General features: G+C 41.1%; 1 protein-coding gene across 1 annotated transcript in view; it reads left to right on the top strand.

Moving 5' to 3' along the window:
* SPAG17 (sperm associated antigen 17) overlaps window positions 1-27,461 on the top strand; it is a 229,749-nt gene that overhangs the window by 180,380 nt on the left and 21,908 nt on the right. The window contains 16 exon segments of the mRNA XM_021089972.1: window positions 1,129-1,273; window positions 3,259-3,413; window positions 5,590-5,778; window positions 7,761-7,875; window positions 7,878-7,905; window positions 7,996-8,126; window positions 10,675-10,802; window positions 12,912-13,094; window positions 14,309-14,422; window positions 15,207-15,252; window positions 17,421-17,520; window positions 18,183-18,230; window positions 22,025-22,124; window positions 23,107-23,131; window positions 23,134-23,208; window positions 25,018-25,149. Coding sequence (XP_020945631.1) covers window positions 1,129-1,273; window positions 3,259-3,413; window positions 5,590-5,778; window positions 7,761-7,875; window positions 7,878-7,905; window positions 7,996-8,126; window positions 10,675-10,802; window positions 12,912-13,094; window positions 14,309-14,422; window positions 15,207-15,252; window positions 17,421-17,520; window positions 18,183-18,230; window positions 22,025-22,124; window positions 23,107-23,131; window positions 23,134-23,208; window positions 25,018-25,149 — 1,714 coding nt within the window.

The raw sequence follows: 27,461 nt of genomic DNA on the forward strand, positions 1-27,461 counted from the left end.
GAGGGACTACCTTTGGCTTCCTGTCTTGAGTGATACAGGTGTTTTCCTTCTTAGACCTTCTCTCCATTTTTCCCACACTCTCCTCTGGAACAGAAGGATCATAGTTTAAAACTGATAAACAAACAGAACACAGTAGGCTTTAACCTGCAGCGACATTTACTCAGCTTTGGGGAAGGATGTAAAACAGGATAAAGCATGATCAGTGCAGCAGCCGCACTCACCTGGGAGGCCCAGTGATGACCCACAGGCACAGCTGCTTTTACTCCTCAAGTGCACAGTGCAAGGCACGTGTATCAGCAACAGAAAGCAGCATGTGAGTGTGGAGATCAGCATGACACAGAGAAGCCTCTGTTCCCACCATGTTTATGCTCTCTTCTGATGACTAAGATGCTAAGCCCTGCAGGCCTACTCTCCTGGCACACATATGGCAGCCTCAGCATGCCTTGCTTGCCTTAAACCTGTAGTTTCTAAGGAGACAGGGCCCGGTGTCATTTCCCTGTACAGACCTGGGTCGGGTCAGTCCTTACTCACAAATATGTGACAGTGGAAGAAGCATCTCTCTCTCTCTCTCTCTCTTTTTTTTTTTTTTTTTTTTTTTTTGCCTTTTAGGGCCACAGCTATGGCATATGGAAGTTTCCAAGCTGGGGGTCAAATCAGACCTGCAGCTGCCGGCCTATGCCACAGCCACAGCAACGCAGGATCCAAGCTGCATCTGTGACCTACACCACAGCTCATGGCAACACTGGATCCTTAACCCACTGAGTGAGGCTGGGGATCGAACCCTCATCCTCGTGAATACTAGTCAGGTTCATTATCGCTGAGCCACAACGGGAACTCTGTGAAGAGTCAATTTTGAAGTTAGACAGCCTTAGTCCAATATCAGCCCTGACACTGGCCAAGCGACTTTGAGACCTTGCACAAGGGTCTTAGCTTCTAAGCCTGTATTTCCTCATCTATAAAATGAAGATACTATTGCCTGCCTACCAGGATTGTTGTCAAGGTTAAACCAAGTGGATGGAAAAAAAAGTTCCACTTATAAATAAATTACCAGGCTTTTGATGATGATCATAAAATAAGCACGCTTGAGATTAAGCCCTTGACTAAGATACTCTGCCTTTGTATGTTCAGGTTATGACAACTCGAGAAGACAGAGTGGTCATTGTTGAAAAGAAAGATGGTACTCGGATAGTGGATCATGCTGATGGTACCAGAATCACCACCTTTTATCAAGTTTATGAAGATCAAATTATTTCTCTAGAAGATGAAGAGACAGGTAATTTTATTTTTCAAGTAGATGTCTATATTTCATGTCTTTAGAATATGCTAAGTAAAAACCTCACTGATTTTTGAAAACACACAGTGGGAAACTAACTTTGTGAAGGACTTGGGCCAACCAAAGAATACTCATGCTTTGGACTCGAAGCAGAGCCAATGAGGCCCTTTCTTATGATCTCTGTCCCCAGCTGACATGGGAGCAATAACAGCTCTAGTTGGCTGATGCAGAGCAGCAGTGCCTTTTCCATTCTGACCACTAAAAGATTGTAGCCTAGATTGGTGGTTATTAAAAGTTAATAATCAGGACTCGACTGTCCCGGACATTGGATCTCAGTCCTGTTTCCTTTGATCCATAAGGACTCTAATCTGCATGCATAGGTGACCTTAGGCAGATCCACCTTCAGTTCTGGGCCTGCCTCTTCTTATCAGAAAGGAGATGTGAGAGAAAAGCAAGCAGCAGCTGGTATTGAACTGGAGTCTCTTCATTTTATCTAAAAGCCTACCACCTTCCTAAGCTAAATGTAAACAAGTTTTTTAAAGACAAATTATTCCCTGACTCACCTTTCTTTTATTCCAGAGTTTATTTGTTTAATGCATTCAGTGCTTCATTGCCAAGTTAAGTGCAACGAAATTGACAAGTGAATGGAAAAAGAGGAACCTTTATACCTTGTTAATCTGAGCAAAAATTAGAAGAGCCACTTGGGAGAGCAATTAAAAAATAGCTAGTTCCCTGAGGGCCTAGCAGTTAAGGATCCAGTATTGTCACTGCTGTGGCACAGGTTCAGTCCCCAGGCTGGAGAACTTTTGCATGCTGCAGACACAGCCAAAAAAAGAAAAAGAAAAAGAAAAAGGAAAAAAAAAAACTTAAAAGATATCTAGTAAATTGAAAATGTGCATGTCATGTGTTACACTAACTCTACTTCTGAGTATATAGAAAGATACATTTGCACAAGGAAACAGGTATAGGGCTACTATTTCCAACACTGAGTATAATATTAAAATATTGGGAAAGCATAAATGTCTGTCAACAACAGAATAGAAAAATAAAATGTAGAGTTCCCATCATGGCTCAGTGGAAACGAATCTGACTAGTATCCATGAGGACGCAGGTTCCATCCCAGCCCTTGCTCAGTGGGTTAAGGATCTGGCATTGCCATGAGTTGTGGTCTATGTTGCAGACATGGCTTGGATCTGGCATTGCTCTGGCTGAAGTGTAGGCCGGCAGCTGCAGCTCTGATTCAATCCCTGGCCTGGGGAACCTCCATATGCCACAGGTGCAGCCCTAAAAAAAAGACAAAAAAAGAATAAAAAAGAAACTGTAGTATATTCTTACAAAGGAATACTATATAGCAATTAAAAGGAATAAAGTGCACACACATATAGGTATATACACACAAAGGCATATATATACACACACATACATATCTAGATGGCTAAAGGTCTGAAAACATTGTTAAGTGAAAAAAATCAAGTGTAGAATAATACATAGAGTAATACATAACTTATGCAAATTTAAAGTACACAGAATGCTATACATTGTTTTTGATACATACATTTATATGCTATATATAGATGTATGTGTATGTGAAACTCCTGTGAGAAATATGAATAAACCCAGAGATAAGGAGAAAAAATGAACTTCAGCTTTATCTGTAACTTTTCTTTTTGTACACATTAAAAATAAAACAAATGTGATAAAATATCAACAAGTGTAAATTTAAATGAGTAGGTAAATTATATTGTATGCTTTTCTGGATGTTTTCAATTTCTCAAAATAAAAAGAATAGCCACAACCAAAAAGCAGACTGAATTAAGTAAGAAGACAGATTCTGGAAGGATGACTCTGCGTTGACCTAGAGAGTAGCCCACAGTCCAGCCCCAGGGAGTGAGTTCTCAGCCAGGACTCAGGCACACAGTCAGCAGCAGGCATGTCCCCCCACACATGTGTCCTACCAGACCTGCTTCTCTTGCATTTGCTCACAGCAGAAGGGCCTCAAACTATCACCAGGCAGGTGAAGTGCATGTGGATCGAAAGCACACACTACGCCACTGTCATCACCAACTGCGAGGACAGTAGCTGCTGCGTCACCTTTGGGGATGGGACATCTATCATTGCAAAGCCACAGGGAACATACCAGGTGGGTCTGAGAGGAAGTGAAGAGAGCCAAAGGTAAGTCCGCCCATCGGGAAAAACCTTCTCCTCCGGGGTTGTGACCCTTCTGCTGCGTGCTCGGTTGTTGCCCTCTTATCTCAGAATCCCACTGAAAAGGATTTCAAAAGTCCTTGTCTTTATTAGCAGTACTGTACAAACATCATAATGAAGGGTGGCTTATCCTCTACTTGGTATGTGATGTCAATTGGAGGAGGCATATTTTATAGTAAATTCTGAGCAATAAAGTATGTTAGAGCATGAAAATTTTATTTGCTAGTTGGCTATGAGGTTAATTGAAGACAATCTCCAGCAAAAACATGGGTCCTTTGCTGTATTTGTCATGTCGAGCCTCTAGGCTTCAGCGTAGATGTTTCTCCAGGTTGACTTCCCAGAGAGCAAGACATCTCCTTTTCATCAGGTGTTTGATTTGTCTTTCTTACATGGTTGTTTCACCTTGTTGATGATGTGTGTCTTAATTCTGGGAGTTATAGGCTATCTTTTCCTGTCCGGAGCAGCTTTCAGTAAATTACAGAGTCATGCTGATGGTTTGCGTCAATTTTGATGAGGAACTGTGGAGGCTGGAAAAATTGCAGATTTAACCAGCCACCAGCACCTCCTCTAAAGTGTGCCACATGAAACCACATGAAAAGATGCTCAGTGTCATCAGTCATTTGGAGATGCAAATCAAACTGCAGTGAGATACCACTTCCCACTCACTAAAATAACTGGAGTGAAAGAGACAGTAACAAGTGTCAGTAAGGATATGGAGAAATTGGAACCCTCATTCATTGCTGATGAGAATGTATAATGGTGTAGTCACTTTGGAAAACAGCTGGGCATTCATTCCTCCAAAAATGAAAGAGTTATCATATGACCTAGCAATTCTTCTCCTGGGTAGACATCCAAGGGAAATAAAACCTATTTTCACTCAAAAACTTGTGCACAAATGTTGATTGCAGCATTTTTAGTAATACCTAGACTGAGAAAATAACTGGAATGGCCATCAACTCATGAATAAACAAAATTCATATCTATACAATGGAATATTATTTATCCATAAAACAGAATGAAGTATTGATACATCTACAACATAGCTGAATCTTGAAAATACTATACTATTTGAAGGAAGCCAGACACAAGAGGCCACATATCACATGCTTCCATTTATAGGAAATGTCTGAAATAGTCAAATCCATAGACACAGCAGATCAGTTGTTGCTAGGGCCAGGAATGGTGCAGAGTGACTGCTAATGGCATCAGGGTTTCTTTTGGGGATGATGAAAATATTCTGGAATTAGTGGTAATGTTTGTACAAGTTTTTGAATACACTAAAATTCACTAAATGTGCACTTGAAAAGGGTGTATTTATGGCATGTGAATATATCTCAAAAAAGAGCCTGTCTGAACCAGAAGTCATTATACATCACATATTACTTAAGGACTATGTCAGCCACTAAAGGAATAGGGATAAATAAAAGTTTCTAAAAGCATTTATTCCATAGCTTTTGACCCTCCTAGAGATGCTTCTTGCCCAAGAACATGAAAGGATTCCAAATATTTTGAATAGGGCCAAATGTGTTTACTTAAGTTAAAATGTGTTTTTAAGGAGTTCCCATCGTGGCTCAGTGGTTAACCAGTCCGACTAGAAACCATGAGGTTGCGGGTTCGGTCCCTGCCCTTGCTCAGTGGGTTAACGATCCGGCGTTGCCGTGAGCTGTGGTGCAGGTTGCAGACCCGGCTCGGATCACACGTTGCTGTGGCTCTGGTGGAGGCTGGTGGCTACAGCTCCGATTAGACCCCTAGCCTGGGAATCTCCATATGCCGCGGGAGCGGCCCAAGAAATAGCAAAAAGACAAAAAAAAAATGTGTTTTTAATATTTTATATCAAATATCTGAAATAAGGAGCCACAAGGCAATTACTTGAAGAGATATTAAAATGAGTAGATAAAATATGAGAGACAGGAGAAATTATATCCTAATCATCGTTTGCTTCCTTATCAAGTAGCCCTTCACAAAACTTAAGTCTTCTCTTGGGAATGTTTTCTTCCAGCCAACACAGTTTGTGTCTGGGATCTTGGATAAATTTTTTCCTTAAATGATTTTCCAAATCCCTCAAATGGAGCAAAAAATTTTCAAAAATTTCTTTCTGTTTACCTGTCTAGGTGTTACCTCCAAACACAGGCTGTCTTCATATTGATAGGGATTGTTCAGCTATATATTGCCATGAATCAAGCAGTGATATATACCATCCTTTTCAAAAACGTGAGCAGCTGAGAGCTAGCAGGTACATCATGAAGCATACGTCAGAGGTCATCTGTGAGGTCATGGATCCTGAAGGAAACACCTTTCAGGTAAAGTGCATCATCAGTATGGAGAGAGAGGCTGGGGCTCAGCTTTGAGCAGTCTCATACCAGAGGGCTTCCTTGTAATTTTTACCTTAGTTGTCTTGGGTTTTGTTATCCCCTTACTGCCAAGGTTTTTGGCATATGTAACATATGTCGATATCTTTAATTCTCAAGTATATTTCACTAGGGGATAGCAAGCCCAACACTTGGGATGGTTGAAATGTTAAGGCCAAAGAAATCATTAGAACAAAAGGGGGAAATGTTACTAAATATCTAAGAATAATGCCAACAAAGAGGAATGGTTTAAGAATGCAGCGTAACTGGGTTAAAGTGAGAGAAAATACATGGGGCAGCAGGTGAGTTTGTTTGACTAGTCAGAGAATCCACATAGTGAGAAATATCAGTTGGTGTGAGGGTTCTAGTAAGGCTGGGGATGGGGAGGTGGGAAGCCTCGAGAGGTGCTTAGCTATTCAGCAGTAGAGTTCTATCTTCTGCTTCTCTGTCCTTTCTCTTATCTCTAAGCCAGGCATTGAGAAACCATGGCCACATGTTTATAGGGGCCCATGAGCTAAAAATGGCTTTTACATTTTAAAATAATTGGGAAAAATCAAAAGGAGAATATTTCATGACACATGAAAATTGTAGGAAAGTCAAGCTTCAGTGCCAGGATGTCAAGTCTTATTGGAACACTGTTATGCTTGTTTGTTTACATATTGCCTACAGTTGCTTTTGCATGTAATGGGCAGAGTGGAGTGACTGCAACAGAAACTGTGTGGCCTACAAACCCTGAAATATTCACTATCAGGCCCTTGACAAAAATAAGTTTGCCATCCCTGCTCTAGGTGCTTTTTTTTTTTTTCACTCCTCACCCAACGTGGAATTCGGTCTTGGCTAGTGGGTGGCAAAGTTACTTTTTAGTCTTGGAACTCTACCAAAAGGTGTCCAGCTTTGTTTGGGCGGCAGACAAGCCCAGATCCAGCTTAGTTTTTCTATGCCAACTAACTGAGATTCTTCACAGTGTGAGTTCAGGCTGCTAACAGATTTCAAATTATGATGAATTGAAGATAAACCTAAAGCTCAAAGCCCCTGTGTTGAAACACCTAAGCCAAGTGTTCTTCTAGGCATTGATACTCTTTTTTTTTTTTTTTTTTTTTTTTTTGTCTTTTGTCATTTTAGGGCCGCACCCACAGCATATGGAGGTTCCCAGGCTAGGGGTCTAATCGGAGCTATAGCTGCCAGCCTACCCCAGAGCCACAGCAATGCCAAATCCGAGCCTCGTCTGCAGCCTACACCACAGCTCACAGCAACGTCAGATCCCTAACCCACTGAGCAAGGCCAGGGATTGAACCCACAACCTCCTGGTTCCTAGTCAGATTTCATTTCCACTGCACCATGACGGGAACTCCTGATGCTCTTCTTGGGCATCCTCTTCAGTGGTCTTTTAGCCTGAACCACACTCTATACAGGATACAGTAGTGGCTAGAACAGTTCTTCTCATAGTGATATTCAATCTGTTTCCCTGTGTGTCTATGCATGAGTCCTAGTTCTGTACTTAGAATCACAGAATATAAACCTCTTCCACACTGTCACTCTTTTAATATTTTAAGACAGCTGTCACTTGAGTAGCCTTTCTGCCATGTTTAAGTTCCCAGTTCCTTAGACTGATCCTCAGAAGATAAGATTATGAATCACCTGCCTTCCCAGTCACCTTCCTCTGAACGTATTCTGGTTTGTCTTCCACTTTGTTTTCACAGTCTAGGTGTGGTTTGTATGTGGAGATGTGCTTCTGGTTTTCTTTTTTTAAAAATTTTTTTATTGTGTTCACTTTTATTAATGCAGTCCATTCTTAGTGAACAGTTTTGTAAATACATACCCCTGATTCTCTGAGTATACCAAAAAAAATCACCTGCTTTCTCAAACAAGATCAACAGAAATGTAAGCTTTGTGGCATGTTTTTCTTTTAGTCTTTTACATACTGTGTCCCTTAGGTCATGGCTGATGGTAGTGCATCAACTATCCTACCTGAAAACAATTTGGAAGATGATTTAAATGAAAAAAATGAAGGCTATGATGCCTTGTCAGCTACTTACCTTCGTAAGAATCATCTGCAATCTATGGTGAACACATCCCCAGGTAATAGAAAAATATGACTTTTCAATTCCAAGTTCAAGGAGCATTTCAGCTGAATATGTCAAGGGATTTGATTTTTATTTCTTTGCATAGGTTTTTTGTTATCTATGCTGATGGATCGGGATTGGAACTTCTCCGAGACAGCGACATAGAAGAGTACCTGTCCTTGGCATATGGAGAATCAACTACCGTCGTTCTTCAAGAGCCGGTGCAGGAACAGCCAGGTGGGGAAGCCAGACTAGAACTTACTGTGTCCCTTCACTAACTCTGTCCTCCTTGGCCTGGGGTCATCTCTACCTTTTTTCTCTTTGCTTGCTTTTCAAACTCTGCTTTTCACCTGGCCATACCAACCTTGTACAGTGATTTATATTTATACCAAGCTTTATCTCATCCTCAGCCCATGTAAATTGTACATGAACTCCCCCCCACACCTATAAGCAGATTCATATCTGGGTTTAGGTATGTTATGTATGTTTAGTTATGTACCTAGGTTCCTATTTATGTGTGTGTTTCATCTTGGTAGGAAAAAACAAAAGTGAGGTATCTTGTATAAGTTCATTTTTTATCATTTTGAAGATGTCGCCTTGATGAATTTAGTATAATAAGAAAAGAAAGTACATTTGTTATGTGAGTTAGAAAGCCAACCTGAAACATAGGATGGCCTATGTTATATTCATTTGGTATTTACATTTGTAAATGTAAGAACCACTATATGTGTAATGTGTGTATTAAAACACAGAAAATCCTTCATTTACCTGTGTACCAAACCAGAGAAAAGATTCATTTCCTTTTATCTTTTCTCTGGTTGGTGGGATATATTTTGTGCTCACTTATGAATATATCTACATCTATATGCACTTGTATCTTTTAATACGTCGATGTACATATGCATGATATAATAAACTTGTTCTTTCTCTGTGAATATGGCAAATGGGAAGCTCTGAGTGGTGGTGAAGTACATGTGTGGAGAATGAGAACTCACCTCAATTTGCTTTTTTTAAATAATTAAAGTATAATTGATTTACAATGTTGTGCTGATTCCTGCTGTATAGCAAAGTTACCAAGACACACACACACACACACACACACACACACATTCTTTTTCTCATATCATCCCCCATCATGTTCTGTCCCAAGAAACTGGACACAGTTCCCTGTACTGCACAGTAGGACCTCATTGCCCATCCATTCTAAATGGAATAGTTTACATCTACCAACCCCCAGCTCCCAGTCCATCCCACTCCCTCCTTCCATTCCTTTGGCAACAACAAGTCTGTTCTCCATGTCTGTGAGTCTGTTTCTGTTCTGTAGGTAGGTCCATTGGTGCCACATTTTAGATTCCACATATAAGTGATATCATATGGTATTTGTCTTTCTCTTTCTCTTACTTCCCTTAGTCTAGTTGCATCCATTTTTCTGTAAATGACACTATTTTGTTCTTCTTTATGGCGGAGTAGTAGTTCAGTGTGTGTGTGTGTGTGTGATCTCACATCTTCTTAATCCATTCATCTGTCATGGACATTTAGCTGGTTTCCATGTCTTGGCTACTGTGAACAGTGCTCCTATGAACATATGGGTGCATGTAACTCTTTGGAATTGTAGTTTTGTCAGGATATATGACCAGGAGTAGGATGGCTGGATCATATGGTAGTTCCATATTTAGTTTTCTGAGGAACTTCCATACTGTTTTCCATAGTGGTTGTACCAATTTACATCCTGACCAGCAGTGTAGGAGGGTTCCCTTTTCTCCACTTCCTCTCCAACATTTGTTATGCGTAGACTTACTAATGGCAGCCCTTCTGACCCGTGTGAGGTAGTACCTCATTATAGTATTGATTTCATTTCTCTAATAATCAGTGATGTTGAGCATTTTTTCATGTGCCTATTGGCTATCTATATGTCTTCTTTGGAGAAATGTCTATTTCGATCTTCTCAAATTGCTTTGTTAGTTCAGAGTTCCTACTGTGGTGTGGTGGGTTAAGAATCCAACTGCAATGACTCAGATTACTACAAAAGTACAAGTTCAATTCCTAGCACAGCACAGTGGGTTAAAGGATCTGGCATTGCCACAACTATGGCTCAGGTTCAATCCTTTGCTTTGCTTTTTTTTTTTCTTCTTCTTTTTAGGGCTGCACTTGCAGCGTATGTAAGTTCCTGGGCTGGGGTGGAATCAGAGCTGCAGCTGCTGGCCTAAGCCACAGCCACAGCAACGCAGGATCCAAGCTGTATCTGTGACCTACACCACAACTCACAATGGTGCTGGATCTTTAACCCACTCAGCAAAGCCAGGGATTGAACCCACATTCTCATGGATGCTAGTCAGGTTCTTAACCTGCTGAACCACAACAGAAACTCCCATCGAATTCAGTTCTCAGCCTGGGAACATCTGCATGCCCCAGGTACAGCCAATAAATAAATATATATTTTTTTCTTTTAGGTCTGCATCTGTGGCATATGGAAGTTCCCAGGCTAGGGGGGTTGAATTGGAGCTACAGCTGCCGGCCTACACAACAGCCATAGCAACATGGGATCAGAGCTGTGCCTGTGACCTCCACGACAGCTCATGGTAACCCTGGATCGTTAACCCACTGAGCAAGGCCAGGGATTGAACCCATGTCCTCATGGATGCTAGTCAGGTTCATAACTGCTGAGCCACAGCAGGAACTCCTAAATAAATTATTTAAAGAAGTGACTGTTGGAGTGAAAACCTATGGGATTTCTCAGAATATTTTTGATAGAGAAATAATCCTCTGATAACTCTCCATAAACCAGGGGCCCTGAGCATTACTGTCCTGCGTCCTGTCCATGAAGCATCACCGTGGCTAATGAAGAAAGAATTAGACACAGTCGTTCCTCCCAATCTGCAGTCAAGGACATGGGAGACATTTCCCTCAGTTGAGGTACACATTTTTCTGCTGTAAAGTAACTGTATGTGTGTATCCATCTATCCATGAACCAGAGATCAGGTCTCCTCCTGCACATTCACATATTTTCATTCTTATGTCAATTGTTAATGGGCTCAAGGAGTTTTATATTTGAAGGGTTTAATATTTGTAGGTTTTAGAGAAATATACCTGACTAGCTCATCTCCGTTTTATTTCTTTTAGCCTACATTCATTGCAGGCTTGAACAGCTTCCAGTAACATGAAAATATCCACTTTGACTAACCCATTAGGGATATTATGCAGTACAGACACCTTCCCTTGGAGTTCCCTGGTGGCCTAGGAGTTAAGGATCTGGTGTTGTCACTGCTGTGACTTGGGTCACCTCTGTGGTGCAGATTCCATCGCTGGCCTGAGAACTTCCACATGCCATAAGAGCAGCAAAAAAAAAAAAAGAAAAGAAAAAAAGAAACTGTCCCTTCTCTCATTATTTATTTGTTAGTTTTAACACACAATTTTAGGAGTTTCATTTTCTCTTTATTCTTAATTTATTAATGTACAAATGGAGTATATAAGAATAATATGAAATACTCAGTTGTATTCTTTTTCTTCTTTGACCACCTGGTGGCACATAGAATTCCTGGGCCAGGGATCAGATCCAAGCTGCAGTTGCGACCTACACTGTAGATACTGGATACTTAACCCACTGGGTCAGGCCAAGAGTTGAACCTGCGTCCTGGTGCTCCAGAGATGCCACTGGTCCTGTTGTGCCACAGTGGGAACTCGATAGAAATATTTAACTCAGGAATTTGCAGCATCAGTGTTAAAAAAGTGAACATTGTGATTGTGTCAGCTTAGAGAAGCCCACTGAAGATTTTTTTTAAGAGTGAAAGCAACATCTTGAGCAAGAATCATAAAGTCCTGCCTCTTGCCAGATGTGCCATTTCATTTTGGAAGCAATTTATGTAATATGTCCAGCATTTTGTCAGATGCTAAATTACTAAGTCAGGGAAGGCACTGGTAATATGATCAGAGAGAGATACTGGTGTCAAGTGAGGAGGATAATGTTTTTGAGTTATGATGATCTTTGCTTCCTTACACAACCTTATAAAGTGAGGCACAGATCATGAACACTTCAGATAATAAAGATCTCCCAGCTCTGTATTTTGATTTTGTGACTATAATCAACATGCTGAATGGAGAGGATCTGAATTCTAGTCCCCACTCCATCAATTATTAATGTGAGGTTTGGGGCAATCTTAGACTGGATCTGTACCTCCTTATTTGAAAAAATGAAAGGCTACACCAAACGGTTTACTAAGACTATACCCAAGGTGAAAGTCCTACATTAGGAGAAATAATATACTGCATCTGAGATGAATGAAGGAAGTTCATTCTCTTCCTCTGCAACTCCTATACCTCCGACCTTCTGTGCCCAGTGGAGTGGCCCAGCCCAGGAAAGCCCCAGAGTAGCCATTGCTGACCGGGCATTTGACACTGAAGAGCAATTCAAAGTGAAACCCACCAGATACACATCAGAACACGGGGCCTCAGTGCACACTCCTGAAAATCAGTTACAAGGACAAGACAGAGATGTGACTCTACCGAGTCAGACTTCTCTGCCCAAGAGACCCTGGGAAGGCTCTGGAAGGGTGTTTAATCTAGAGTGAGCTCAGTGAGCACCCAGATCTATGGGGTGATTTGCTCTCTCAAAGAATCTCTCCAGGTCAAAATGAACGTGGAACCAGAGAGGTAAAGATAACTTAATTTCCAATGTCTAAGGCCACCTCTGGGTATTAAGGAATAGCCCCATGCATGAGGCATAAAGTAGGCTGCTGCGGCCTTACCATGGCATAGCCCTGCTTGGCATTCCCTAAACGCTGTCCAGTGGGACATCATGCGACAGGATTTGAAAATACTCTGATTCTTAAAACTTGCCCAGTTCCCAGTTTCCTTTATATTTGCAAAGCCTTTTGCCAGCAGGGATCATTTTTTTTCACTGTTATATTCCCTACCAAGGGGTTCCTAGCATGTTGTCTACATTATAAGCACTTGGTGGAAAAAAAAATTCTAATGGTAAACATTCTCATTTATTTGGTGGTGGGTTTGGCTTTATTTTGCTAACAGAAAAAAACTCCAGGACCTCCGTTTGGCACTCAAATTTGGAAGGGCCTCGATATCGGTTCCAAACAGTTAGTGAGTGCCCCAGCTCCTATACTGAGGAGCCCCGATGTGCTGCAGATACGCCAGTTCATCCAGCACGAGGTCATAAAGAATGAGGTGAAGCTGAAGCTGCAGATTTCTCTGAAGGTAATGAGTTGAGGTAACCTGACCCCAAAGAATCAGGAACAGGGCAGTCGTTCCTCTTGGTTTCCTGAGGAACCTGAGATTATGCAATTCCACCAATACGTATCTACTGCATCCCATGGATATCAATTGTCTGGAGGGTAGAACGTTGAGAGGTGGCATATACTTCATGGTTCCCATCAGGTATAGGAAGTATGGCGGCCCCAAAGACATTGAGAAGATAAGTAACTCTTAGATGTGGTCGCCGCATCATCTTCCTCCTCTCTCACAGTATGATCTAGTGACCTCCAGAAAAAAGGCAGAACTGCATATTAACCTGACACTTGTCCATGGAAGAAAAGGATTGCTGGGTTTGGGAAATGGTCTTAGGAATTTGTAAGTGTATATTAACTGTATAAGCATATCTATAACATCTCACTCTCTAGTGGGCCCACTCTCTCAAAGCAGGTATCATGTGTTTTGTTTATGGTTATATACCCAGCACCTGTCACACAGCAAGGAACTGTTTTGTGTGGAAACAGATCAAATATTTACAGACAAAGCAAAGTGTGTTTCTCTTGGAAGCAAAGGCATGGACTGAGCAACTTATATTCATAGATATCATCATAAAGATCATACCTGGAAAGGCCTCTTGAAATCCTCACACCCTACTCTGTCCATTTCATTGATGAGGAGACTGGAGGCTGCTCCGAGGACCTCAAACATTTCTACTATTCTGTGGCCCTAAAGCTTGGCTTTTGGACTTTTCGGGTCTTAGTTTATTAACATATTAAGGAAAAGGCTTTCCAGATTTCTTGACCAGTAACTGGTTGTTGAGCATTGTAAACTTACATATTCTTAACCTTGTTATAATATTTTGACGTGATGGTGACTATTTTGTGCCTCTTTCTACTATATTTCTGGATTTTATTTATTTATTTATTTTTACTTTTTTTTTTCGCTTTTTGGGCCATACCTGCACATATGGAAGTTCCCAGGCTAGGGGTCAAATCAGAGCTACAGCTGCCAGCCTATACTACAGCCACAGCAATGCGGGATCCGAGCCTTATCTCTGACCTGCACCACCGCTCACAGCAATGCAGGATCCTTAACCCACTGATCAAGGCCGGGGATGGAACCCACATCCTCATGGATAGTAGTTGGGTTTGTTTCCACTGCACCACAGCAGGAACTCATATTGCCGGGTTTTATTGGTTTCTTTTATTGTGCTGATTTAGGATTATATAAACCATATTCTAAAGAAAGAAGAAGAACTGCAGGAAATGACAGTTAAAGATTCCAGAACTAAGGAAGAAAGAGGCAATGCTGCAGATCTCCTCAAGCTGGTTATGGTGAGAAAGAAATGTTTAATACACCAGTGTTTGTACTGTTGTTTCAATATTAAGTGCTTTGAGATAAGTATTATAAATACTAGCTATTTCTGTCACTTCTATGAAGCCTTTGCTCCCCTTCTTATAATTTCTTATTTCTTCAGAATGCCAATTCCTTATATACATCAACTTTTCCAGATAGGCTTTTCCTTAGATCATAAATAATTTTGAAGGCTCTTAAAAGTTTCTGTTGCCTTCTGAGAAACTGACATTCATGGAAATGTTGTAAGAATTGAGTGAAACTCAAAAGAAAAAGCAATTTCTGCTCTTTTTTTATTTTTATTGTTTTTGCTTTTGAGGGCCACACTTGCAGCATGTGGAGGTTCCCAGGCTAGGGGTCCAGTCGGAGCTACAGTTGCCAGCCTACACCATAGCCACAGCAACACGGGATCCGAGCCTCATCTGACTTATACCACAGCTCACAGCAATGCTGGATCCTTAACCCACTGAGCAAGGCCAGGGATGGAACCCAGAACCTCATGGTCCTTGTCAGATTTGTTTCCGCTGCGCCACGATGGGAATTCCCAAAGCAATTTCTACTCTTAAAGTGATTTGCATTTTTAGAAATTCGCTAAGTAAAAGATACAGCTAAAAAACTCAAGTAACTTTCTGTATTGGCATTAAAAAAATAATTCATTTTATAGTAATTTCCAGAAAAGATCAATTTGAATGTGTAGAGAGTCCTTCTAAACAGATTTTGTATTAATATCATCCTCATCACTAAGGAATTCTGTCTTCATTTCAGTCTTTCCCTAAAATGGAGGAAACTACAAAAAGTCATGTCACGGAAGGTAACTACATTTAATATTTTTCTGCAGAATATTTATGGATTTCAAAGGAACGGTCCTCAGGGCTGTTCTCAGTTACTCTCTCATCTGATAGCAAAGTACCATGTACATATTTCTGTTGTCATATTGTCCATGTTGTATCGTAATGATTTATTTACATATTTTCCTGCCTAAATTGTGAGATCCTAGAAACCATGACTGCCTCTAATTCCCCTTCAAATATCATATGTTGAATTTTAAAAAGTTGATGTTTGGCTTTTAAGTTAGCCTTGACTTGTATTTAGAAAATAGCAAACATACAGGAAGGAAACAGTCAACCAACCAATACTCTACCCCCAACGCACACGCACACACACACACAGAAAACTTGGGAACAACTACACAGATATGACAGAACTTTTCACTACTTTATACTATATGTAGCCCAAACAGTCTACTTTTGGAAAGTATATTTATTTAGGGATATATACATTCCCAAAAAACTTAGTTATATGGTTTCTCAGTTTACAGAAGATAAGCAGTGGAGAACTTGGTGGTTTGGGATTTTCTTTTCCATTTTGGCCACATAACCAGAGTCAGAAACTGGCAGCCATAGGTTCCCCTCAGGCCACGGATGTGTTTTGTGTATCCCCCATAATGTTGGCTTGCACAGTTGTTTGTTTTGTTTGTTTGTTGTTTTTTAGGGCCAAACCCGTGGCATATGGAGGTTCCCAGGCTAGGGGTCTAATTGGAGCTGTAGCTGCTGGCCTATGCCAGAGCCACAGCAATGCGGGATCTGAGCCGCATCTGCAACCTACACCACAACTCACGGCAGTGCTGGATCCTTAACCCACTGAGGGAGGCCAGGGATCGAGCCCACAACCTCATGGTTCCTAGTCAGATTCGTTTCCACTGCGCCATGACGGGAACTCCTGTTTTTGTTGTTTTGTATATCTGAATTTTCCTTACCACATGGTGACACGTGGCTGAAGATGATTAGCTGATGCCCTGTCAGAACTGCCATGAACAGAAGAATCCATCACAACCCTTGATGTCTTCCTGTCCTTACACCCTGTTGTCACTTCTTTACCAGGGCAGCCTCGTATGTCAGGGTGGCCAGTTTTAGCAAAGAAAAATACAGAAGGCTCAGTTAAATTTGAATTTCAGACCAACACCAAAATTTTTGTATTACAAGGATGTCCCAAAACAACGCGGGGCATGCTTTTACTAAACAATGATTTGTTGTTTATCCGAAATTCAAATTTAAGTACCTGCCATGTCCTTTATCTGGTAACATTGTAGCATTTGAACTTTTAACCTCTGGTGCAAGGGAACAATCACTGTTGAGGTAAATATACAAGTTGCCCAACAGTGAAGGACAAACCAAAAGTATTTTTATGCAGACAAACAGATGCAGGAGTCAACAGAGTCTGGCCTGTTTGCAGCTGTCTCTGACACAGAAACGGTGGTGATCCTAAGTCAGCCCTCTCCAGAGAACTTCCTAAAACACTGGTCTATAGATGGCTGCAGAAAAAAATGAGTTTTATGATAAACTACATTTGGCTAATGCTGTGTATTGTCTTATTTTCTTAGACAGCCACAAAGGACATGAATTAATTAAGGGTCCAGAAAAGCCTCCAGTCATGAAACATATTGTATGAATCAGTGTTTCCCAAACTCACAGAGCATGGCACGTGGAGGCTCTTTTCTTGTTTTAATCTCCCCTTCACATCCCACTGAGACCATGTTCTGTGGTGTGAACTCTGAGAATCATTGCCCACATCATCAAACATGATCATTTATGCATATAAATTGTATTATATTCAGATCCTTAGAGGCAGATCTTCAGATATGTTTTTTAGAAAAACGATTTCAATAAAATGTTTCATTTTTTGAAAAGTTTTGGTGCTTCAGATGTGAAGAAATCCTGTGGGGTAGAACACTGATGATGATGTGGGACACAGAAGTGTCATTGCCTTTTATATTTTGTCTGTAAGATGTGAGTTTTCTACTAGGATGGTTCATAGACGTGCCTGGTTTCCTGTTGTATTACAGCTGGGTCCTAGGGAGTCTCCTAAACACTTGCTAGATTAACGGGAGGCTCTTAGAAAACATCTCAAATGAGTAACTGGGTACTGACTGTGTGCTGTGCTGTAAATAAGGATAAAAGCGAAGTGCATCTATTTTTAAAGTTGCAGCCCACCTCACCGATCTATTCAAACAGTCTTTGGCTAGTACTCCAGAACGTCCATCAGAAACGTTTGATGCCGATTTCTCGGAAAAGAAACGGAGGTAAGCTGATCCAATAATGTGTTCCCATTAGTCGTGAGCACACAATGACTGAGGAAGTAGAGAGGTGCAAGGTGCAGGTGCATACTGCGAGTGTTATGTTAGAGCAAGTTCCTGTGCCCAACACACAGTGAGGCCAAAAAACCAAACCGTTGGGATTTGGAGCAGAAAAGTTTACTGCCGGGCCATGCAAGGAGATGGCTGACTCATGTCCTCCAAACGCCCAAAACAACCCTTTAAAAAAATTGTAAAGCATTTTTAAATGCCAGGCGAGGGAGGCGGGGTCGCAGGCTAAGTGATCAGCTTGTGCACGATGCACTAATTGACTGATGGTGAGGGCAGCGTGGCAGTTGTTGTCATTATCAGTCCTTGGGCTCCTGAGGGCTATGTGCTCAAGGTCCTCAAGCAATTAACATCTTCCTTTTGGTGGGGGCGATTTTCACATTTATACAACAGCTTCAGATACTGTTATCTGGGCACTTGGAGAGGAGCTACAGCAGAGGCTATGGGGGCAGGAAGGTCCCATAGGGTCCCCCTGAGTTATAAGTACCTCAGCCTCTCACCGTCCACAGGGTTAACAATTTATTAGACAGAGAGGATTTTTCTTTTATTGTTTGTGAGCTGAAAACACTGTCCTTTTTCATTGTACTTTTCCTTTCACGCAGGCACACAGAAGTAACAAAGCGCTGGAAGGAAAAGTTAGCTCAAAAGAGGTAATTCCGTTGCAGGAAGGGGGACCCCTTCCAGGCCCCGAGCATGGGCTCCTGTCTTAACTCTTGGAAATGAATTGTCTGAGGACACATATGTGCTAACAAAGCCAAAGACTTGACTGGGAAGGGGGCCTGGGCAGAGAGCAGCAGGGTAAAGGAACCCAGGAGAACGGCTCTGCCACATGGCTCGCAGTCTTCGGTTTTATGGGAATGGGGTTAAATTCCAGGTTGTCTCTAGTCAATTGTCTTGCTTGGCTCGTACTTGAAGTGACTCAGGGTCCTTTTCTGTAGCCGGCATGGCTCTCAGTCAAGATGGATTCCAGCGCCGAGGATTCTGGGGGGTGGGTTGTCTCCTCCCTCATTCCTTCAGCGGGAGGCGGTTTGTTAGTTCCCTGTTCCTTATTGGGATCTCCTATCATGAGACAACCCGTACAGTTGATCATCGTTCCTGGACAGGGGTGAACAGTTTCGGTCAAAGGTCCCCTAACCATTCTATCCTGAAGTATACGGGAGCATGTGAAAAGGCCCAGGGTTGTGGAGTCGTAGACTTTTAGAACGGGGTAGGTTGCAAGATCCCTCCATCCAGGCCCCTCTCTGTCCTGTAAATCTCTGTATGTTTCTGCCCAGTGGTCATTCATCTTTCGGGCAATGCCATTATTATCTTTTGAGGAAGCCCATTTGCCCATTATTAGATCCTCTCTGTCTCTCATGAGCACGACAGCGCTCGGGTCGTCCTGTGCTTGGGTAACTCTCAGAAGCTCGTAAATGTTCTAGACCTCGATGCAGAGCATCGTCATCGCCATCCAAGGATGCTTACAAAGCACATGAGGAAAGTGCTCTAGCCATTGTGTGCTTGGTTTCCTTTCAAGCCTGTCTGAGGATTCTAACCCGGGCCCTCTTGCCATAAAGAAAGGAAGCCAGCTTGTATTTATGGAGTGTCTAGTAGTATGTTTAGTACCATTGTACACGTTTGCGTGGCTCCTCTCCAGAATGACTCCCAGGATGAATATGCTTCTTCGTTAAAACGTCTGGGTTACCGTGTGGAATGTGCTGGTGAAGCAGTGAGATAAGACCTTCGGTCTCATGGGCCCCTCTATAAAATGTCAAAGTAGAAGGTCTGGATTGTCCTAAAGAATCTCCCCGAAAGAACTGCCAAGAGCCTGGGGATGGGGAGTACTGGTGAGCAAGGAGATGGAGAGGTTGGGCTTCCTTTTCATTCGATACTTTTTCATGCTTTTTGAATTATGTACATGTGCACATGTCATCCATTCACATTTTTTTTGAATTTTAGAAACATTAACCATTTCATTTTTATTGAAGGACAGTTCATTACAGTGATATTATATAAGCTGCAGATGTACAATATAGCGATGCACCATTTTTAAAGGTTACGCTCCATTTATAGTTACTATAAAATATTGGCCGTAGTCCCTGTGTTACACAATCCATCCCTGTGGCTTATTTTATACTGAATAGTTTGTACCTCTCATCCCCAACCCATTTGTTGTCCTTCCCCCACTGTCCTCTCCCCACTGGTAACCACTAGTTTCTTCTCTATATCCTTGAGTCTGCCTCTTTGTTACATTCAAGTGTCTGGTGTATTTTTTAGATTCAAACTTTAACCCATAGGTAGGTAATGGCAAGCCAACCAAAGTTTTTGAAGAAGAAAGTGAAACATAAGCTGTATGTCCTAGAAAGAGAAGGGCTGGCCATGGACAGTGGATGGGGGAGGAGGCGTTAAGGAGGGAGGAAGTTTCAAGGAAATAGAAGGTGGACCATAAAGGTCAGATGCCCGGAAGAATCAGAAGGAAAATGAAAAGAGGAAGTTGGGCTTATTAGTTGGAAGGTTTACTGATTTCTTTTGTAAGAACACTTTTAGTATCTTTTTTTTTTTTTTTTTTTTTTTTTGTCTTTTGCCGTTTCTCGGGCGGCTCCCACAGCATATGGAGGATCCCAGGCTAGGGGTTGAATCAGAGCTACAGCCACCGGCCTACGCCAGAGCCACAGCAATGCAGGATCCAGCCGCGTCTGCAACCTACACCACAGCTCACGGCAACGCTGGATCCTTAACCCACTGAGCAAGGGCAGGGACCGAACCCGCAACCTCATGGTTTCTAGTCAGATTCGTTAACCACTGCGCCATGACAGGAACTCCAGAACAGTTTTAAGAGAGTGGTAGGCAGTGGCCAAACTGCCATAGATTTAATCTGAGGCAGTAGAGATATTTTAATGAGAAATTCAAGTTGTTTAAATAAGACAGTGGATTCAGCGAGTATTTCCAGCGAGACCATTTAGTGTAAGAGAAGCAGCCCTGGTCTTAGAGCCAGCAGACCTAGAATCCTCTCCAGTTTGATTACTTACAGACTGTATGATGCCAGCTGGTTGGTTTATGTCAGAAAAATTGACTTGAGAATTCACTTTGCTTATCTATGAAATAAGAGTGATTAAAGTACAATCTCTGTCAGTTCACATACGGCTGACATGCATGTGCACTTATCAAGATCAGGGGATGGAGACAGGCAACTAGATTTTAATTCAAACTTTACCTCTTACTAGCTATGTGATTAAATAGGTTACTTAAGTTCTCTACCCCTTGATTTTTTTTTTTAATGGCCACACCTGCAACATATGGAAATTCCAGGCCAGGGACTGAATCTGAGCCACAGCTGTGACCTACACTGCAGCTGCAGCAACGCTGGAGCCTTTAACCACTGTGCTAGGCTGGGGATCAAACCTATGCTTCTGTAGTGACCCAAGCTGCCGCAGTTGGATTCTTAACCCACTGTACCACAGCAGGAACTCTTACACCTTGATTTTTTGACCAATAAAATGGGGGTAAGAATAATAACTCATGGAGTTATTGCACGATTCAATGTAAAGTACTGTGGAACATTCCAGGCGTGCAATAAGCACTTAAAAATGAAAACTCTTCCAGACAGGGCTAGGTTCAGCTGCATTTAACAGACAACCCCCAAATCAGTGCTTTTACAAGAAAGAAGTTAATTTTCTCAAATGTGAAAGAAGTCAGAAGCGGGCAGCCTGTGCTAGGCAGAGCCACAGCGTCATCAGGAGCTAAGAGTCCTTCCTTTTTTCTGTTCCATCATTGTTAGCACATGACTTCCATCCTCAAGGTTATCTCATAGTTGCAAGTAGGAAAGGAGTTTAGGCAAGGACAAAGGAAAGCCTTCCAGCTGAGTTAGCCCTCTTTAAAAGCTTCCTCGAGTCTTACCCAGTGGCTTCCGTTTACATCTCATTGGCTATCCCTATATATAAGGAGGGCTGGGAGGTGTGGTCTGTAGCTGGAATATTGCTCCCCAACACAGGTTCTGATATTGGAATGACAACTAGCAGGAGTATTATGATTGCTTTTATTTTACGTTGTGATCATTAATCACATGATTCATAAGCCATTCATTCCCCAGGTTTTTTTAGTTTTTGTTACCATGGCTACTGCAATTGTAGAAGTCAGTAGAACCCAGTTGGCAGTTAAACCACAGAGAAATGGAGAGACATCCAAAAAGGTCAACCATGTGCTTTGTAGCCTTTTGAGACCGACTATAAAATCAAACTGCCAGGTGGTATCATTATTCCCCATCTTATACAAAAGTCTGATTTCTGAAGTACTGATTGTAGATGAAGCAGAAAATAAACTAAAACAAGTTGACCCAAAAATGCAAGTTTATTCTTATTAGTTTACTGTTAATGATCCACATTTTTTGTGGGATTTAGAGCTAAAACACAAATAACATTTTAAAATATTCTGTGTCTGTCTTGCATCATTATGGAATATCAACCAGGAAGGAAATTGAAAAAACACAAAATTATCTAACAGAAATTCGGAACAAAGTAATATCACCCTACTTCAAATCTGAACTGAGCAAGACATATCAATCTCAGGTAATTGAATGTAATTAACAAAAATTGAATAAGAGTCTTCATAAATATTGATACAATGCCTATGCTATTAACATAACTACCTTTCCTAAAGTTGTTTGTTTCTTGCTTCAATCATCAACCCAACTAACTCATACTCTTCAAATCCATGTGTCCTTACAAACATATGAGAAGAAATTTTATTTATGTATTACTACGTAATTTAATATTTATATAATATATATTTATGTATTATGTTTATTATATCTGTTTACATATATAATATTTGTGTATTATATGTTTATATATTTACACACATGTAATATTTATGTATTACTGCATATAATACTTACGTATTACTACAGTTCCACCTTTCTGCCTTGCATTATCACTATTCTTTTTTGGCTATGCCTGCAGCATGTGGAAGTTTCTAGGCCAGGGATTAAACCCACACCACAGCAGCGACCCGAGCTACTGCAGTGACAATGCCAGGTCCTTAACCTTCTGAGCGACACAGAAACTCGGTATTATCGATATTAATTACCTTCTCCCATCTATTTTAAGCCTTTCTCTGGGTTACATTGTCCCTATTGGTATTATCCTCTGATAAATCCCATTTTGAAGGTTTTATTCTATTAAAATGACCTGCCCATCAGCTGCAGAGGCAACACTGAGAGACTGTGAGTTCTCGGAAGCCCCTGGGGCAGAGCACTTCTCTCCTCTTCTGTGAAACCTTGAAACTCCCAAGCAGAGGGGGTATTGTCATGTGTTCAGAACTCCCTGTGCTTCTCTGAAAATCCCAGATGCTGTTATTAACCAGAGGCTCCCTGACAAAAAAATTCCAGACAAAATCTAGAATTGAGTTAATCAGTCTCCTGAAAAACTTATAGTTTGCAAACTTTCTTTTCAGGGCCTTGAAAAAAAAATGCTTTCATCATTGCTCACATGATTGTGGCAGTTGCCTTCCAGCCGTGTGTAAAATAAGGCTTTGGTTTTTTCCTTTCAGTGTGGTTATCTGGACGCCCTTTCAAAAACTTGCCTCCTCTTACAAAGAAAAATGAGGATGCTTGCAAATCAGCTGTTCAGAATACCTCCAGTCTTCCTCCAGGTAATGTGTTCATGTAGCTCTTATTCCTGTTAATATGATTAAATAAAGAATACTTAATTGTGGCACCTTAGAACATAACTAGTTCCAACCACTTTTTCTCAGTCATAGCTAATGACCCAACCTCCTGTGACTGCTTTATTACAGATTTGACTGAGTTATATACGAGGAAACTAAGATGGAAATAAAAGTTAGTTTTCATCCTGTATGCTTAAAATTAAGCTAAAAAGCATTAAGAAAACCTGACTAATTTTAAAATCAAGGGAGCAAAGAAAAGTTGGTTGGAGAACAGGGCATTCACATGGTCTCCAGGTATCGCCTCACATGTGACCTGCTAATTATAAGCAGGAGAATGTGCCTTTACAGGGAGATGACATTTTCACCTTAACCAAGTGATCACACTTGCACCAATCATGAGACAACCTAGGATTAGATGCCTTCTCATATAATGAATATGAAATTCCCAGGGCCTGTGTAGAATTCTCGCCTGAAATCCTTACCCTGGATTTAATCAAAAGGAAACAATCAGACAAATCTAGAATGTAGACGTTTTACAAGACAACCGACCTGGACGCTTCAAAAAAGTCAGTGTCATTAAAAAGATTTTAAAAGATGGGGTGATTGTTCTATATTAAAAGAGATGAAAGAGGCATTAGAAACTACTTGTGATTCATACATTTTGGATGCTGGATTAAGAAAAAACAGCTATAGATGATATTTCAGAGCAACTGCCTGCGTTTGATTTAGGGACTCTGGATTAGAGGACGTTGTGGGAAGTCTTCTTGGGTGTGATGATGGTGTTGTGGGCGTAGAGGAGAATGTCTTTGTTTCCGGCGATGCCTGTTGAAGAATTTAGGGATGAAATGAAATTTAGTGCTTCTCGTTAATAAACTGGGTTGTTAAAACACCCAGATAGAGGGATTTTTTACCGTACAATACAAGTGCCACACATTTAGCTGCCTGGCATGAGCACAGCCAAAGGAGACATCCAATAACCACAGGGTTTGCAAAGCAAAGGCTGGAACCATGACTTGTAAATGTGATGGGTGAAATCAGGGATGAAGGTGGATGGTGCTTGTGCTGCCACCTGCATCCTGCACGGACGGCACAAGCCAATCACGCCCACTTCCCTTTGAAAGGGAGTGAGGCCACCGTTTTTTCAGCACAGATCTCCAGGCAGCCACCATCATTTAACACAAGTAGAATGTGTTTGTATCCCCAGTCTTTGATATGTAGGCACATTCTCCTGCTTATAATTAGCAGGTCACATGTGAGATACCTGGAGACCATGTGAATGCCCTGTTCTCCAACCAACTTTTCTTTGCTCCCTTGATTTTGATATGTCTACTTTAAATGTTTGTTTCATATTGCACTGATTTCCTAGAGTGCATTTTAATAAAGAGAAACATTTTCATGGTAGTAAATGGATTTAAGATTGGAAACTTAAAAAAAAATCACATCTCAATTACTCTTGTCAGGTAAAAGTTTCATAACCCAATAAGATAACAACTACTGAAAAAAAAATAGATAACAACTACTCTGTGTTTAAGGCCAGAAAGAACCAACTAGACAGTGTGAGCCTTAGGAATACTGTCCTGTTTTTCACTGGCACACATAGAACCATATTATGAAGAATCCTGGCCTCTTAATGGCTTGTTTCCATTTAGTCTTTCTGTAGAGGGTGGGGGAAAGGTACCTTGTTCATTGTAAAGAATAATACAAACACTATAGTCATTGTATCATTGTTCAGAATGTCATTTTAAAACATTTGCTTTGGGTTTTTTTTTTTTTTGTTTTTTTTTTTTTTTTTAGATTCCCAGAAAAATAAAGTTTCAGAACAGGAATCCTCAGATATGCTTAATCTTCCAAAATCAGATAACCTTATGAATATCAAAGAGTCTGACAGTCAGAAACAAACTGAAAATTTAACAGAATCTACCAAAGGTACGGCAGTCATTTGCTTTATCTACTGTTGCTCAAAACCGAATATCACGTCTTTTTAGAGTATGGGAGATTGCCCTGGGGCTGAGATATGGATTGTGGTTACAGAAAAAATTCTAGTGGGTCAAGGATCCTGAACCTATGGAACTTTGTAAGGCTTCTTAGCACATCAGAGTATCTCAGAAATATTTTGTGAATGATTACAAGTCCAAAATTTAATGAAAGAAATGACAGATTTTCTTTTAGATGTGTTATTTTATGTCTTCTTTTTTTGAATCATTTATTATTTTATTTTATCCCTCATGGTTCTAAGAGCTTATGTGATTTACTGAAAGTCAAGAACCTGGTAGCTTTTTATGAGCAGCCGGTAATTGATAGTTGGGCATAGATTTGCCTTTCATTTCAGTACTTCCTTGGTCTACAGGTGCTAGAAGAGAAACATAAGATGTTGTCTCTGTCTTACATAGCACATCCATCGTCTTACTGGGGCAGCAGAAACTGAAGTATGGACCACTATGGAATAATATCCAGTCCCCATAGAGTCACGTCACCCTGGTTTCACTGAAATTAATTCAGATAATTCAGTTGGTAAAAAAAAAAAAAGGCAGGAAGAGAGGGAAGGAGGAAGGAAGGGAAAGTAATTTAACTTGCATAGATAAATTCGTACCCTTTGATTCCTGTGGGCAGGTTCCATATTGAAAGCGAGATGGGACTGTGCTGATGGGTCTTAGTTGCCTCTTACAGAGCATCTTGCAACATTTACAGTGAGATTTAACTTACACAAGCCTTTTGCCTTCCTGACTTTAATCTTAATCTCTCCTATAAGATTTACTCATTTAGAAGGTGATTTCCTCAGTGCCTGCTGTATGCCAGACATTCTTCTAGGCTTGAAAATACAGCAGTTAAGAAGCCCTGCAAGCCATATGGAGCTGAACATACTGTAGATAGACCCAGACAATAAATAAGTAAACAAATAAATGAGATAAGTTGAGATTATAATAAGTGGTGTCACATAATGTAACAGTATAATGTATGGAGAATGTCTTGGGGAGAAGGACAACCTTCCTTAGGGGGTTTAGAAGGTCCCTCTTCGATGGGACATTTGAACTGAGACAGGAGGACAAGAAGGAGGCAGCCATGCAAAGACTGGGGGAAAGGAATATTCCAGGTGGTGGAACAGCAAATATGAAGGACCTGAGGGAAGAAAAAAAAATGAAAGTAAGGCATGGAGCTGGAAGAAAATGGGCATCAGAGCAGGTAGAAGAAATTGAGGTCAGAGAGGGGCAGAAATGAGATCCAGTGACACTGCATAGGGAGCTTTGAGTTTTATTCTAAGTGGAGTTGTGTTCAAACACCACTGGAAGGTTTAGAGCAGGGTAATGACATGACTAATGTATACTTGTAGCTGTGTGGACAGTAGCTTGTGGCAAGGGAAGGGAGGCGTGGGGAAAGTGGAACAGGGGGAAGCAACAGAAGATACACATGAGCGTGCACAGAGACCTGGACAGAGAGGCTCGAGGTAGAGAGGGTGAGAAGCAAATTAATTGGAAATATATCCTGAAGGTAGAGCCAACAGAGCTTGCTGGTCAATTAGATGTAGGGGTGAGAAATAAATAAGAGAAATCAAGGGTGATCCTAAGTTAAGTAATGTGAGGCTGAGAATTGGTAGCTGTCACAAGTGTCCAGGTGGTGCTGATGTTGCTGATGTAGGATCAAGTTTTAAGAACCACTGCCTATGGCAAATTGTGGAATGTCAAAATCAGGCAGAGGAGGAGCCCGTAAAGGCAACTAAGAAGAAAAAGCCAACAAGATAGGAGAAACACAAGAGCATGAAAATCACTGAGTGTTTCAACTGTATCGAATGTTCCTTGAAAGTTGAGTGAGATAAAGAATGCCAAGGGGATTAGGTCAGAGGACAGTCACTAGCAACCTAGACAAGAGCAGTTCCAGGGCACGGAGGAGACCCAAGCCAACTCAAGTGGATTATGTACAGAATGGCTGAAGAGGAATCAGCAGCAGCAGCATAATACAGAGCTGTATCCAAGAGTTTTGCTAAAAAGAATAAGGAAGTGGCATTGCAGCTGGAAGATGTGTGACCAAGGAGAGGTTTTTTTAAAATGAGAAATAGAGCATGTTGATTTGCAAACAATGATGATTCTGTAGCAAACGAGAACTTAGGGTACAGGAGAAAAGGGCCTAATTGAAGGACAGCAAGGTGTTAAAGAAGGTGAGAGAACATGACATTTGGGGCAAAGCCTGAGTGGCAGAGTTGACCTTGGGTGTGCATATGGTCACATCTTCCACAATGACAGAGA

This window comes from Sus scrofa, chromosome 4, assembly GCF_000003025.6.
Source record: "Sus scrofa isolate TJ Tabasco breed Duroc chromosome 4, Sscrofa11.1, whole genome shotgun sequence".
NCBI classification, from domain to species: domain Eukaryota; kingdom Metazoa; phylum Chordata; class Mammalia; order Artiodactyla; family Suidae; genus Sus; species Sus scrofa.